Source organism: Nuphar pumila, chromosome 11, assembly GCF_984573655.1.
Source record: "Nuphar pumila chromosome 11, dmNupPumi1.hap1.1, whole genome shotgun sequence".
NCBI classification, from domain to species: Eukaryota; Viridiplantae; Streptophyta; class Magnoliopsida; order Nymphaeales; family Nymphaeaceae; genus Nuphar; species Nuphar pumila.
In genome coordinates, this window is record NC_143259.1 from 91,301,011 (window position 1) to 91,315,654 (window position 14,644).

General features: G+C 35.2%; 1 protein-coding gene across 1 annotated transcript; it reads right to left on the minus strand.

Moving 5' to 3' along the window:
- Nucleotides 1-2,190: 2,190 nt before the first annotated feature.
- On the minus strand, nt 2,191-11,825 carry CPSF73-I (cleavage and polyadenylation specificity factor 73-I). Its single transcript, XM_089981577.1, has 6 exons — nt 11,507-11,825; nt 11,293-11,390; nt 10,630-10,675; nt 10,400-10,549; nt 3,387-4,139; nt 2,191-3,262 (listed from the first exon to the last, which is right to left on the minus strand). Exons 1-6 carry the CDS (start codon nt 11,660-11,662, stop codon nt 2,378-2,380), a joined length of 2,088 nt encoding a protein of 695 aa, XP_089837703.1. The 5' UTR covers nt 11,663-11,825; the 3' UTR covers nt 2,191-2,377.
- Between the last annotated feature and the right edge of the window lie 2,819 nt (nt 11,826-14,644).

A 14,644-nucleotide genomic window follows, 5' to 3' on the forward strand; every position in this document is an offset into this window, starting at 1 on the left:
TAGAATTTATCCCTAATATATTATGTGAGACATAAAAGGCAAAGTATCCAAAGTTTTGAGGTTGAAGTTTTTTCAAATTGACACAATTTATATAAGTTTTCAGATGAGTTAATCTTACAACTAAAATCGGTAAAAACCAAGATAAGATTTGTTGTATGCAATATCAAAACAACAATTCATGAACATAATCAAGTCAATATTTGAATATCCATGAATTTCATTAAAAATTACATAAAGCCATTCAAAATATCCAACAACCACTAATTCCCTATGATTAAGATCTATATCACTACTTGTTTTTATAGAGTATAAGAGCAAATCTTAGTTTGCAAGAGAATTTATGGATCAAATGCAACTCTTGTAAAAAAAAAATAGAATCTAATGTCATTATAAAAAAAATGTGCTATTGGTAATAAGTGCATATTAAATTCTCTAAAAAATAAGTGTGTATTAAATTTAAAATCAAGTGCTGATTTTAATTATGAGATGCAAGTCATTCATGCAAACAAAAAAAATGAGAAATAGCAAAATTATAAAAAAGATATAGCATTTGCACTATTGGTCTTAAGTGTATACTTAATTCAACTGAGCTTACAAAAAAGGTGTGGAGTTAAAGACCCAGGATCAAACTCCATTGGTGCACAAATGTGTTCATAGCTTTCAGAGGTGGGTCACGTAAGTCAGGGTGGTCGTGAGGCCCCACCCGGGGTTTTCCCTCACTTCAGCGAAGGTTCCTCATCAAAAAAAAAAAAAACAATTGTGCTTACAAGTGCTGACTTTAATGAATTTGCTTTAGTTATTTACTTGATTGTTATTCACATTGTTTTGTGGAATAACATCTATATTCGATTTGAAAGTTTAGGCAAAAAACCCACAAAGTTAATAAAAACTTCAATATATATGTTTAATTTACCATTAAACCAGCTAGGTTTAACATTAGATAGATTCTACCTTATGAAAATTATTAAAACACCCTTAAAATAATGATATTTTTTAAAATGCAAGGTTATTTTATTGGGCATTGTAGGTCTTTTGAACTTAGAGAGAATTAAAAAGACACCTTTTCAAAAAAAGTAACGGTATAAAAGCTATCAAAGTTATCTTTTTGACCTCAAAAAGTAACCTTGCATTTTTAAAATTGTCATTATTTTAGTGTGTTTTAGTCATTTTCATAAGGTTGAATCTATTTAATGTTAAACCTAACTGGTTTAATGGTAGATTAACCCATATATAACTCAAGCCAAACTTTTCTTTTTCAAAAAAAATAGACTTATCAGTTGCCTCTTTGCAGCTTCCTGCAAACAAATTTCCATCCTTTCCTGTTGCTATTTATATGTTACATATGGTCATGCAAAAGCATATTAGTGGAAGTAAAATTTCTTTTTTTTTACTTCTTATCAATAAGAAGCCCTCAGAACTGTAAAACTTTTCCCAATGCATGTTATATATGATGATACGTGCAAAGCTTAAATGGACTCGACGCATTTCCCAAATCTTCCAAGATCTCCCCATTCCCTTATCTAACTTTATCGTTATTCATGTAGCAGTGGAACTATATGAAATGGTAACCACAGTTCAATTCTGTGTACTATAGATTTGATCTTTGTTATCCTAGTCTAAGTAGTTATAAGGGAAAATTCCACTCAAGGGCCAACTTTTCGCCTCTAAGTCCAAAAATGAGCCTCACTTTTCTGAATTTCCTGATATGGGCCACAGGTTTTCTGAAAACTGCCAGTAGAGACCTCAGGTTAACCTCCAAAATCTTGGAAAATGTGAACTCTTTGAGTTTTTTATATTGCCTTTGGAGTTGAAAAATACTTATGTACACAGAAATGAGAAGGGTAACTTTATCATTTGAAAGTATTAGTCATTTAGCTCAATTTAACAGATATTTAAACTAAGTTAATGGTCAATGGTAAGAGTATCAACTATCTCTTTGTATCGGTTGTTCCAATGTTTTGCATTCACAGCAGATGACATAGGCCTCTTACAATGTTTCGGTAAATAGAATGTACAGATAACAGGGGATTCGAATGATCATTCCAGCAGCTTGAATCCTAAAAAATGTGTTCTGTAAAGGTAACCTGCATCAAAAGGATTTTTGGCCACAACACCCACAAGGGTGCATTTAGGGAATCAAGCTCATGACAGAGCACGATATGATGCTTGGAAAGATGCATGACATAATCATCTCATCTTAATACATGTTAACCAAGAGAAGTGAATCTTGAACAATATTTGAAAAACCATATATTACATTTGGTGGTTTAACTTTTCCAACTTACAGTTTTGAGCAGCAGAAAATTAGCGAAATCTTAAAATTAAAAAACAAAAATAGCCTTGAGTCCTGCCAGTTACTGTGGCTAATTTTACAGTACTAGGCTCTTGAAAGTGGGATCGGCTTTATAGCACTCTGAATTCGACGAAGTGCAGTTCGAACACGTTCCTTCAGCCCTTCATTTTCACACTCGACATCGCCACTCTTACTATCCACATGCGCAACATTACCATCAACTGTAACAACCAGCTTCCCTTCCTCTCCTGCCTTGACATTGCCAAATAGAGAAATCAACAATGCAGATACCACCTTCTCGGCCGTCCTCTCAATCTCCTCCTTTGACCTGCTCTCGCTCGCCTTTGCTTTGGACGGATCTCGATTAATATTCATGATCACTGCAACAACAGAGTCAGATACCATGTCACTTATTGGATCAGATGACCACAGCACCGTAACATATGTTGATGCCTCCTGCTTCACTGTGACCTTTTCATGCACAACCAGGGTTGGCAGCTGATCATTTTCATCATCAGCTGGACTTTCTACACTCTCATAGATCTGAAGAAGTCGGTGTTTTATAACGCTAAAGGCACCAGAATAAGGAATCGAGATCCTTTGTGTGATGTTTCCAGTGGAGAGCTGACTGAAGACGGGAAGATCTTCTGGTGCCATTATCTGGTAAGTAAATCCTTTCTTCACAAGCAAACCACTCACAGTTTCACCCACCTCAGGAGTCTTCTCAGCCAAGCGACCGATGGCTTTAGCCATTTTCTCAGAATTGAAGTACATCTCAACTGTCTGACAATTTTTTGGTGACATAATCTTGATGTTACGATTGGAGAACTGAGTGATAAGTTTCTGCTTCAGCCTGGCCATCTCATTGGCTTCTCCGTGGACAAGAATTATGTTTGGAGGCAACAGTTCCTTTAAGAATGTGCTGGTCTGAGCAAAATCAGCATGAGCAGAGAAAGAAATGTAATGAACCTGCAGAAAACAGTTATCATTTTGAGTTATGACAGAGTGGTTATAAATTGTGTGTGTGTGTGTGTGTGTGTGTGTGTGTGTGAGAGAGAGAGAGAGAGAGAGAGAGAGAGAGAGAGAGAGAGACCTGCATATTCAGCGGTGCTGTAAGGCCATTCATGAGTGTCACATCCTTCGGTTCATTGATTATAGTTTTAGCAAGTGTCCCCTCTACCACATAACCAGGTATGACACACGCATTCTTCTTGTCCTGACACCATATATCGAAAAGCTGCCTTGACAGCCCACTCTGTAATCCACTTGGGCTTGCCATGACCACTGATGGCCCCACATCTTCAAAGTTTTCAATGCTTTTTAGTGGTGATATGTGCTTAAAGTCAAAAGGATTTGAGCCTTCAAACTGTGAGCGGATCCTCTCATTCATGGCATTTATATAAGTCTGATAAACAGCCATGCAGCGTTTGGCCAAAGGTGATGCATAGTATATCGGGATGTTATGCAGCTCCGGGTGAGCAGACCAGTACTCATCAAGGATTAGAAGAAGTTCCTGTGCACGACCAAGGGCAAAAGCTGGGATGAGGACACGCCCACCAGCGGCAACAGTGCTGTGAACCACATCTGTGAAACGCTTCTCACGAACAGTTCGCGGCTGGTGCAGCTGGACCCCATACGTGGACTCAATGATGCAGATGTCAGGGGAGAATTGTGGGGTTTCTGCAGCACGGAGGTGGCGGTCCTCCTCCCTGGAGTAATCACCAGTGTAAAGCACACGGACTCCAGCAATGTCAACCATAAACATGGCAGCACCAAGAACATGACCAGCTGTGTAGCACCAGAAGCGGATGCCATTTACTTCTACAGTCTGGTGAAAGTCTATCACCTGAAAGTTAGCAAAAAATCTATTAGCAAATCTAGGTGAATTTTTATAGTTAGATGGTTGACCAAAAACATTATGGAAATCAGGTCATTCTTTAACAATCAGCAGAACAGCCAGGATCATTCACTAGTGTACCAAGGTCATTTTCTTTCCCTAGTTCATAAAAAAGAGGACAAATTTATATATAAGAGAAAGGAAACAATGCTGGTTTTACAAAATGCATTTCTGACTAGTTAAGAGTACTTGATTTGGCACCATTGATTATATTATAAAACCACATACACTTAAGAAGATCCTCAAGGCTAACAGTTTAAGATCCTAGCTTTAAATGAAAGATGATCAGTTCAAGACAACTGCACAAATAATGAGGTTCATCATTCATTTGCTCAGGCACAAGTAATTCATGGACAAATTTACCGTGAAACAACTTGTATATGTTCCTTTTCTTATGCTTTGTATTAACATTGTTGTATAATGTGGTATTTTAGTCTTTTCTTCATCTTATTATAGACTAGGATATATATTGTCCTAATATTTAACTTTTAGGTGTATTCAGATTCTTCATTTTACTTTTACTCTAGATTGTAATGTTGGCCTATATAATTTGCTATAATGTGTTCATGCACGACATGTGGCTTACAAGAACTTCCTCTGTCTCAATCTCAAGTCTTCAAATGGCATCAAAGCCATTTGAATATCAAAACTGTAGTTGTCATGTATTCAGTCCTTTTTACCTTTACTCTCTACATTGTAATGTTGGCCTATGCAATTTGCTATAATGTGTTCATAAACGACATGTGGCTTACAAGAACTTCCTCTCTCTCCATCTAAAGTCTTCAAATGGCATCAAAGCCATTTGAGTATCAAGATTGTTGTTGTCATCTTGGATCCATGTTACTCTTGTCCTATCAACATGCTAACTCTGTATGGATTGTTGACATAATCCCCAAAAAAAAATCCTTAAAAAGAATCTTAATGACAAACCTCATCATGGAAAGCATACTCGGAAAAGCCTCAACATGTTTTGATCAAGCATCAGAGGTTTTCAAAGCAATTTATAATTTGTGCACCTATTTTTATCTTATGCTTCTTTTGGCCCGCTAGAAGGGTGAAATTGGATTTTATGGTTCTTTGGTATCCGAATTTCCATTTCTTGATTTGGTAGCTTGTTGGATGGCATTTGCAATCTTGCTAGATATCTATGTTGATCAGTGTTATTAAAAATGTGCTTCAAGGCGCAAAAAGCGTGCCTCGCCTCAAGGCGGGGGCCTTTGTGCCTTGAGGCGTAGCAAAAAAGCGCAAATGCCCTGAGGCGTACACCTCATACGCTTTGAGGCGTACGCCTCGAGGCGAGGCGTGCCTCAGGTTTTTGGGCCCCCATTTGACCAAAAATTATGAAAAAATTAGAGGGCAGGGTTGGGGGCTCTCTTTCTCACTTGCTCTCTCCCACCTCGTTCGTCTCTCTCATTTGTCTCACCTCTCTCTCGTCTCTCCGACCTCTCTCGTCTCTCCCACTTCTCTCGTCTGTCTCTCTCGTTTGTCCGCCTAACCCCAACTTGCCTTTCAAAATAACAAGAAGAAGAAGGTATGATTTTTTTTTTATTAAAGTATGAATTCAAATAGATTTTAATATGACTTTCTTTACTGACCAGTTCTAGTTGGTCCCTGAGTGTTGTTCACATGACAGTGCAGCAAGCCAGAGAGCTATTCTCATCTATGTCATGGAGATACTTCACCTAGCATGTTTCTTCGGTTTTCATACAACACGACAGGGACACAAGGCACCAAGTGTGCTATGAGTCTTCATGGACATATATATTTGGATGTTCAACTTGAATAATTATTTAATGTTTGTTAATCATAATGGCGTTAGAATTCTTGTCCATGAACTTGCACCTATAAGATGACTTCATGCTTTATTGCTTTATATTGGAGGGAGTTGTTAGCATTCACTGCTATACATGAAAATCTATAATTTTCACCACAAATTTATACCATTCATATGCCCTAACAAGATTTTAAATTTTGACATTGTGATTTGATGCATTAATCGTCACCAAACGCAGGATTTTTTAGTAATTCTATAAAGAAAACACATTAAAAAATATTCTATCATTGATACATTTGTTGACTGTTCTTAAAATGCACAATGTCTTTTAATATGTTTTCTTTATGAAATTACTCAATGCTTTTGCGTCCATGCTTATGATGCCAAATTTGAATTTATGAGTGTAAATTTGTGGTGAAAGTTGTTAACATTCATGTATGTCTGTGGAAGTTGTGAGCTCACTATATTGAATTTTGAATGCCACATGTATATATTCTGTATATTCTGCACAAAACACCACACAAAGCATGTCCCTTTTCCTAGTTTCACAAATTCCCTGTGTTCTATCCAGCATGTCTATGTTATCTTCATGTTTGTAAGAATCCCTTAGCCAACATGACCTATTCACTCTTAAATATTATTATGATAAATTATTTTAAAATAAGTGTTTAGTTATTATTTATCATGGCCAGTGGAGCTCTAATGGTGCATTTTTTGGTTTACAACGAGGTGTATTCATAGTAGACAGTTGAACAACTATGAGCACAAATCCATGAGCAATTTGTGGCTGAACTGAGCATGAATAATTGGTGTTTAAGTATGTTAATTCTTGTATAGATTCATCTAGATGGCTTATATAAAATTTATGTAGTCCTTGTATAAAAAATATGTATGATCAGGCATTTTTGCAGTTGAATATTGGGAAGAGATGTAGGATGGGATTATGGAGCTAAAGTTTCAAATCTCACTAAAGATCTCAAACTCGTAGGACATGTAATTTGCAATTACTGTCATAAAGCGAATCACTTAGCTGGCACAAAACATGTTGTAAGATCGTGCGAAGCGGTTCCACCTGATGTGAAAAAGTTTTTTCAGAATCATGCAAGGGATCAGAAACAAAAGAAACAAGGAGAGAAATAAAATAAGTTCGAAATTTGAAGGAGTGTTTATTTTGGATCATCAACAGGCGATAATGTGAACAAATAAGTCAGTAGATCATGTAGTGTTGCAAAAATAAGCATAGGTGGTCCCATGGACCTCTTTGTGAACAAAAAAATATGACAAATCACAATAAACACTGCTTTCAAAAAGAATGAGAGAAAAGGCGTATATCGTGCCATTGATAGATTTTTTTATTTTAATGTCCTATCATTTAATCTTTGCAAGAGTCTATATTTTGGTCCAATGGTAGAAGCTATTGCAAATTATGAGCAAGGGTTCAAACCGCCTTCTTACCACAAGATCATAACATGGATTGGATGAGGTAGATTATACTCATGGCATTTTAAAAGTTAAAAAAGGAATGGTCAAAAATTGGTTGCAACATTATGGCAGATGGTTGAACAGATGGAAAAAGAAGAAAATTAATTTTCTTGTAAACAACTCATCTGGGACAATATTTTTAAAGTCTATTGACATTAACGACATGGAAAAAACTGCTGCAAATTTGTGTAAGTTGTTTGGTGCAAGGAATGTGGTGCAATTTATTACAGATAATGCACCAAAATACGTGGCAGTTGAGAATAATGTTAACAGCAGAAAAACATGTTTTTGGACACCATGTGCGGCACATTGCTTGGATCTGATGTTAGAAGATATTGAAAATATATCAATTTTTAAAAATACAGTAAAAAAAACAAAAAAAAATTACAAGATATATCCATAGTCATGCATAGGTAGTAAATTTGATGAGAAAGTTCACAAAAAAAAGAACTTCTATGTCTAGCTGTCACTCATTTTGCCACAACATATCTTACGCTTCGTAGTATTGGATGTTATAAGAAATAGTTGAGGTCGACATTCTTGTCTTCAAATTTTAGATCATCTAATTATTATAAGAAATCTGATGCTAAAAACATTTCTTATATTGTTCTTAATGATCATAAGTTTTGGGTTGCCATATCATATGTAATTAAAGCTATATTACCTCTCGTGAAAATATAGTGATTAGTGGATACAGATGAGTCTGCTATGAGATTTTTGTACGAGGTAATGGATAGAGCAAAGGAAGAAATTGCTTCAAACCTTGACAACGTTAAAAAAAATATAAACCTATTTGGGACATTATTGATAGACGATGGAACTTGCAACTTTATAAGTCTTTGCATGCAACTGCCTATTCTTTAAATCTTCATTTTCATTATAAGGACAACTTCAACCCGGATGGAGAAGTTATGAGTAAATTTTATGAATGTTTTGAAAAATTGATTTCTGATGCAAATATTCGATTGAAAATTACAACACAAATCGATGCATTTAAAAAGGCAAACGGGTTGTTTGGTAGAGAGGCAACTGTTACAACAAGAAAATTAAAAAATCCTAATAAGTTTGCAATTGTGTTGGTATTTGTTAATATTTTATTATTTTTTGTTAATTGTGACATTCTTAATGTTTTTATCATTTTTTTATTATTTTATTTGAATACAGTCAACTGATGGAATTCGTTTGGGCAGGCAAATCCTGAATTGATGAATTTTGCAATTTGAATTCTAAGTTTGACGTGTAGTGCATCGAGTTGTGAGAGAAACTGGAGTACTTTCTCATTGGTTTGTGACTTTGTATTTTATTTTTGAAATACATTTTTATAAGTTTAATTATTTTATAATTGATTATCAATGATTTGAAATTATAGGTGCATACAAAACGGAGGAATACACTTGAACAATAGAAGATGAATGCATTGGTTTTTGAAATGTACAATATGAAATTAAGAGAGAAATACAAGGAGGATGGCTACCAAAGACCCTACATGTCTAAATCATATAGACTTAAACGATGAGTGGATTGTGGAGAAGAAAGATCCAGTGTTGCCTAGTGATCCCAATTGGTTGGTGGATTCATGGTTAGATCTGAACTTCAACATAAATACCATTGAGCATGTACCTATTGAAAAAGTCACTTCACCTCATGATTCACAAAATGGTTTTAGGCAAGACAAGTCTTTAAGAGATCCAGGTAAAGCTATATTCTTTTTACCTTATTATGAATATAAATGTATTTTTTTAATTAGATAAAATAAGTATTTAATACATGATTTTTTATTGAAGAAAAAAGAAAAGCAAAAGAGTGAAAATCGTTTACGATGGTTTGGGCATATTCAACGAAGGCCTAATGATGCTCCGGTTAGAAGGATGGAGAAATGGAAAAATATATTAGCTAAAAGAGGTCAGGGTAGGCCTAAGAAGACTTGGATGGAGATGATAAGAAAGGATATGAAGGCTTTGAACCTCACCGAGGACATGACATTGGATAGAAATGATTGGAGAAGAAGGATTCATGTGGAGGACCCAAAATGATTTTCTTTTTGGTTCATATCGCCGACCCCAATTGTTTGGGATGAAGGCGTTGTTGTTGTGTGTTCCTCAGATGCAGCAGGGCGTTTATCAAATGAAATAGTGTTCATATATGTCTGTTCTAAATGAAAAAAAAAAAAATGGTAGAATGTGATAGATGACTGAATGGGGTTGTGAAATCTTTTTTATTGGCAAAGAATTTTGGATTAAATCTTATATTTCCCAGAAAAAAAAGAAGAAATATAAAGTTATTATGTTATTTGATGTGAAATTTCTTTTGATTTTGTGACTGCATTTTTATGAATGTAATGCATATAAGAAAAATGTTTATCTAAAAAATTATGATACATATATGGTGTGTGCCCAATGCATGAGTATGGCCTATAGATGTTCCCTAATCGAATCCCTAGTGAAAATAAAAAAACTTTCTCCAGTGGAAATCTTCCTCCAATTGGACATCTGGGGGAAATTAGTAAAGCATTGTTGGGGTGCTGGCTGCGAAAAGGGCACCAAATTGAGGCAAACTCTGAATACTTCATATATTGTATAAGGAGATTACTGCTTTATACTTAATCTAAATGCTGTTATAGGTTATAGATTTATGAGATAACTCAAGCATGACAATGTTCATATGTTCTTATAGGTTATTGACACTAATCAAACACAAGATTTACATCCAGTAAACATGGAGAAGACTAAAAAAATTGCCTATTTGAGTAATCAAACAGCCCACAAAAGAGAACAATGCTACTTCAAAGATAGCCAAAGGGCACTCACTTATGAATCATGTTTAAGTATGCAAAAACCCAAATGAATGGACAAATATATCTGCTACAGTTTAACCACCCTTGAAGCAATAACCAGCTAAATATTAAACCAAGAGATTACCAATAAAAACAAATAAAAGGTAAGTGATCAAGTACCTCAATTTTGTCCATGGACCGGTTAATATCGTTTTCGTCATACAACATGTCTTCAACAGAAACCTTGCTTACTTTCACATAGTCTGACAACAGAAGCTTGTAAATGGCTTTCGTTGCATGGGTCATGAAAACCCTGCCTTTGAAAGTAGTCTGGGGAGCACATAATCACATAAATCCATTGCATTCAAAAACAAAATCTTAGACAAATATTTAAACAGTGGCTCCCTTACCTTCTCTAAAAAATAGGGAAGAGATGCAGCATGATCCAGGTGAAAGCTGAACATTGAGAAAACATATTTAGTCCACAAACACCATATGAAAATCAATTCATAAACTTTATCAGACACAAGTTATCGAACTAACAAGGGAAAAAGAATTGAAACAAAACAACCTTAGATGATGAATGTGACAAGAAGGCCCTAGAAATCTACCCATTAAAACATGGGTCCTGGAAGAAGTTATGCTGATACTACTAGTAGATTTATCTTTGGCACTCACACGTAAAAACAAAGGCAACTAACATACTGACCTGATACAGGGTGATAAAAGCTTCTATACATCTACATATAACTGAAAATTTAACCTAATACAATCTCTCATACACATTGTTGACGGGGCCAAAAGCACTTGGGGACTGTTTCTCTTGTAAGTGGATCGCACCCCATCTCAGGTTTTGCCCAAATGCATGCCCTAGACAATCAATTTCTACATGAAAACTCAAAAATAATTGGAGTAGCATTAACTACATGTCAGCTTAAAACCTTTGATATGGAAGTCAGATACTCAGATCCCCACTTCTTCACAAACCCAAAAAGAAAAAATAGACAATTCAACCATTTTTCAATGCTAAGTTTCTAACAATCATAACGACAACAGAAGGGAACTGAACAAACTGTGTAACGAGGAGCACGTCGATAGTCGAGGGGTCGATCTCGTCGAAGTATGGCAATGCGGCCATTCCCGAGTACGCGGGATGAATCCCACAATCGAACTAGAAAATAACAAAGTGAAGAAAATAAGAGGGCACCCACTGAAAATAAGAACGAATAAAAGAAGAAGAAGAAGAAGAAGATGATGATGGTGGTGATTAATGGTGGGTTGACATACAAGGACGGTCTTGTTCTTGTAGGACATGTAAACGCAGGAACGACCCACTTCGTTTCCGGCACCGAGCGGCGTGATGATGAGTTGCTCGCCTTCCCTGGACGCCGAAGAAGGGTCCCTCCTCTTCAGAGACGGAGCTTCTGCCCCACTTGAAGCCATCGTTTGAGGAGCTTCTGAAAACCTGCCTCTTCTCTCAGCTCGTGACCCTGGGAGTGGGCGCGCGTACAGGAGAGAATGGGGACTAGGATTTTTTTGAAAGGTTTTGGAAGGGTTAGGGCTCTCTCTCTCTCTCTCTCTGAATATATATATATATATATATATATATATATATATATATATATATATATATATATATATTCACAGAGAGAGAGAGAGAGAGCTGCTTGATTAATAGGTGCGCGACGACCCTCAGAGTTTATTTTGGGCAAAAAATACGCAAATTGCTGAAAAACAACGCTTTTAAAGTGCCGCTAAACTAAATAAAAAAAGTGCAACCCGCTGAGCCTTTAACGGCGCTTCAAAAGTGTTTTTTTTGCAATAAAAGCGCTCAACGCGTGCGTTTCGTTGAACACCACTTTTCCTATATATAATGTTATTTTAAGACAATTTTTAAAAAAAGTACCAAATGTTTGAACATTAATAAAAAAGGCACTTAATTTTTTAAAATTTTAAAAATGCACTTAAATAATATCGTAGTTAATTAAAAAGGCTACATTAAATGTGATGCATAATTACCATTTTACCCTCAATATCATATTTTAAAAAATACATCTGAGAAAGAGAGATTGATGGAAGTTTGTTTTTACTAACGGTGCAAAAACGTAGGAGCCTTCTCAAAAAATTTCAGAACTTAAGTGAGTTTTTATTAATCCTCAAAATTTTGGTGCATTTTTTAAAATTTCCCTTTATTTATTTTTAATTTTTTGGGTGTTGTCCCTGCGACTGTGGTGACAATATGCAGCCCGCAGTCCGGTTCGGACTGTGATCCAGGTTTAGAACTTTTTATTTAGTTCTGTTTGGAAGTGTGGTCAACGATCTCGCAATCAGGATTTTCTCACGGGAAAATCTCACGTTAAATTAAAAATTTGTTTTTTTTTTCAAAAAATATCTTGAAAAAATATCAATGGTTTAGATGTCGAGCTAATAACATGATAATATTGCATTATTTAACACAACATTTTGAAAATATCACCCTTTTTAAGAGTACATTGAATTTAATAATCAAGTGATAAAATCACAAAAGTATTTAAAAAATAGCCGATATATTCTCTCAAAAATATCAATACGTTTGGTGGGAGAGCTCTTGTGTGTGTCTTTTACGTGAACCTGCCAACACTATATATACGACCAAATATTTGTTTGAAAAATGATAGTCCTGAATGGCAAAAATGAAACATTTCTCGAAACAAGCCCATGTCCAAATTCATAAATTGCCAATTTTTTTAAGACATTTTTAGCCTTCACATGAATCTCTTGAGGTTCGCGTGATATAATGGTATGATCTCCACGCAAAGTGTTACTAAAATGTAGATTCACACTTTTTTTTGTGGACCTCAAAAAGTTCACATAATCGAATTTGTGAAGCTCCTGTAATTGAGATAAGGGCATAGTTTCACAAATACCGTACTAAATTTGCATATATAGTATGACATTCACAAGACACCGTGTGAACATCCCTAAATAAATTGATCCTCTAGGAGGTCCACAAATGTGTGGCGACATACACATATAATATGTTGTGAATTTTAGTGAAGTTCGCACTCTAAAACAATCATTGCAAATAATGTATGACTTTTGCAAATCGTGCCTACTCTGGACAATTTGAATTTATGGTTGCATAAGACGTAAAGACTTTGCATTTGTCAATATAAATATGCTCTGTATATGCAAAACTTTTAACTACTTTTCGGATTTGCCGAAACAATGCAAATATTGAGGATGAATACATTGTGAATTTCCTTCTTATTTGCAAATCTTCACACGAACATTAAATGCGACATTTCGATTGTTTAAAAATTAATTGTCCACACCTCATGGCTATTTTTAAACAAATTAGGGTCTTTTGTGGTCCTCAATATGCTTCTCCCTAACAAAAATTCCCGGCAATTCATCGGCAACACTTCATCGTTGAGTTTTTCAGAATCATAGACAGTGAGTTTTTTATTAAGCACATCTTTAACGGCTGAACTAGATATTTTTTTGAAACAATGTCTTGAATCAGTTATTTTTTTGAAATAATTTGTTATTTTGTAGAAGAATTGCATTGTTTTCAAGTTATCTTTGCATGCTTAATAGCTTATTCTATTTTTTACTTTGTTTAAATCATTTGCGTGTTAGTGTCTTTTTGTTTAACTATTTATCCTAAATCATTTATTTTCTTAACGATTCGTATACTTATATCCTCCAATTTGATTGTTTATTTGTTGTGTATCTTTTATTATAAACATGATTAGGAAACATTGTTTGTTTTTTGTTGTTGTTTTCTTAGTGATTCAAGTTTTTGCATTGTCGATAGGCTATTCTTTTTATTTTTTACAATACTTTGTTAATAGCCTATGCCTTGCGCCTATTGCCCACTGGTTTACCTATATTTTTTGTTTTCTTATTGTAGAAAATTTTGAATTTATTTATTATAATATGGCGATTGAGAATATTGTTTCGGAGGGGCCATACCATCTGCTAGTGTTGGAACACAATAGAAAAAACCAAAGAAGAAAAATTATACATTGAGTGACATTTTCTACTTTGAAGTACGGATTAGGCTTGACACGTGAGTAGAGAGGGAGCCTGTTCTATGGCCAAAAACATGAGTGACAATCATTTATAAAAAAATTACAGCATCAATAGGGTGAAATCCGAAGATTTGCACTCAACCTCACAACAACTAATACTTTCAGTGTGGCCCAAACCTAAGGCTGAATCTGAAAAAAAAAACTTGAAGAGTTTTTAGTCACACTCATGTCTCTCCTCCCAAAAGCATCTAAGGAGGAGGAGGGGACTCAGTGGTGAAGAAGATTGAGCCTTTGGCTCACTATGAGATTGTTATTAACCTCAATGCCCATCTAGAAGAAGTTGAGGACACGCCAACCTACACTGATAGTGGCAAGACTAAGAGAATGTGTGAAGAATAGAAGTGAATGA

Excerpts from the sequence above, each read along its gene's own strand:
- CPSF73-I (XM_089981577.1), bottom strand. The coding sequence starts at position 11,662 with ATGGCTTCAAGTGGGGCAGAAGCTCCGTCTCTGAAGAGGAGGGACCCT. Across the intron at positions 11,391-11,506 it reads ACAAGAACAAGACCGTCCTT|TTCGATTGTGGGATTCATCC; the intron begins GTATGTCAACCC and ends GTTATTTTCTAG. Across the intron at positions 10,550-10,629 it reads TTCCCTATTTTTTAGAGAAG|ACTACTTTCAAAGGCAGGGT; the intron begins GTAAGGGAGCCA and ends TGTGCTCCCCAG.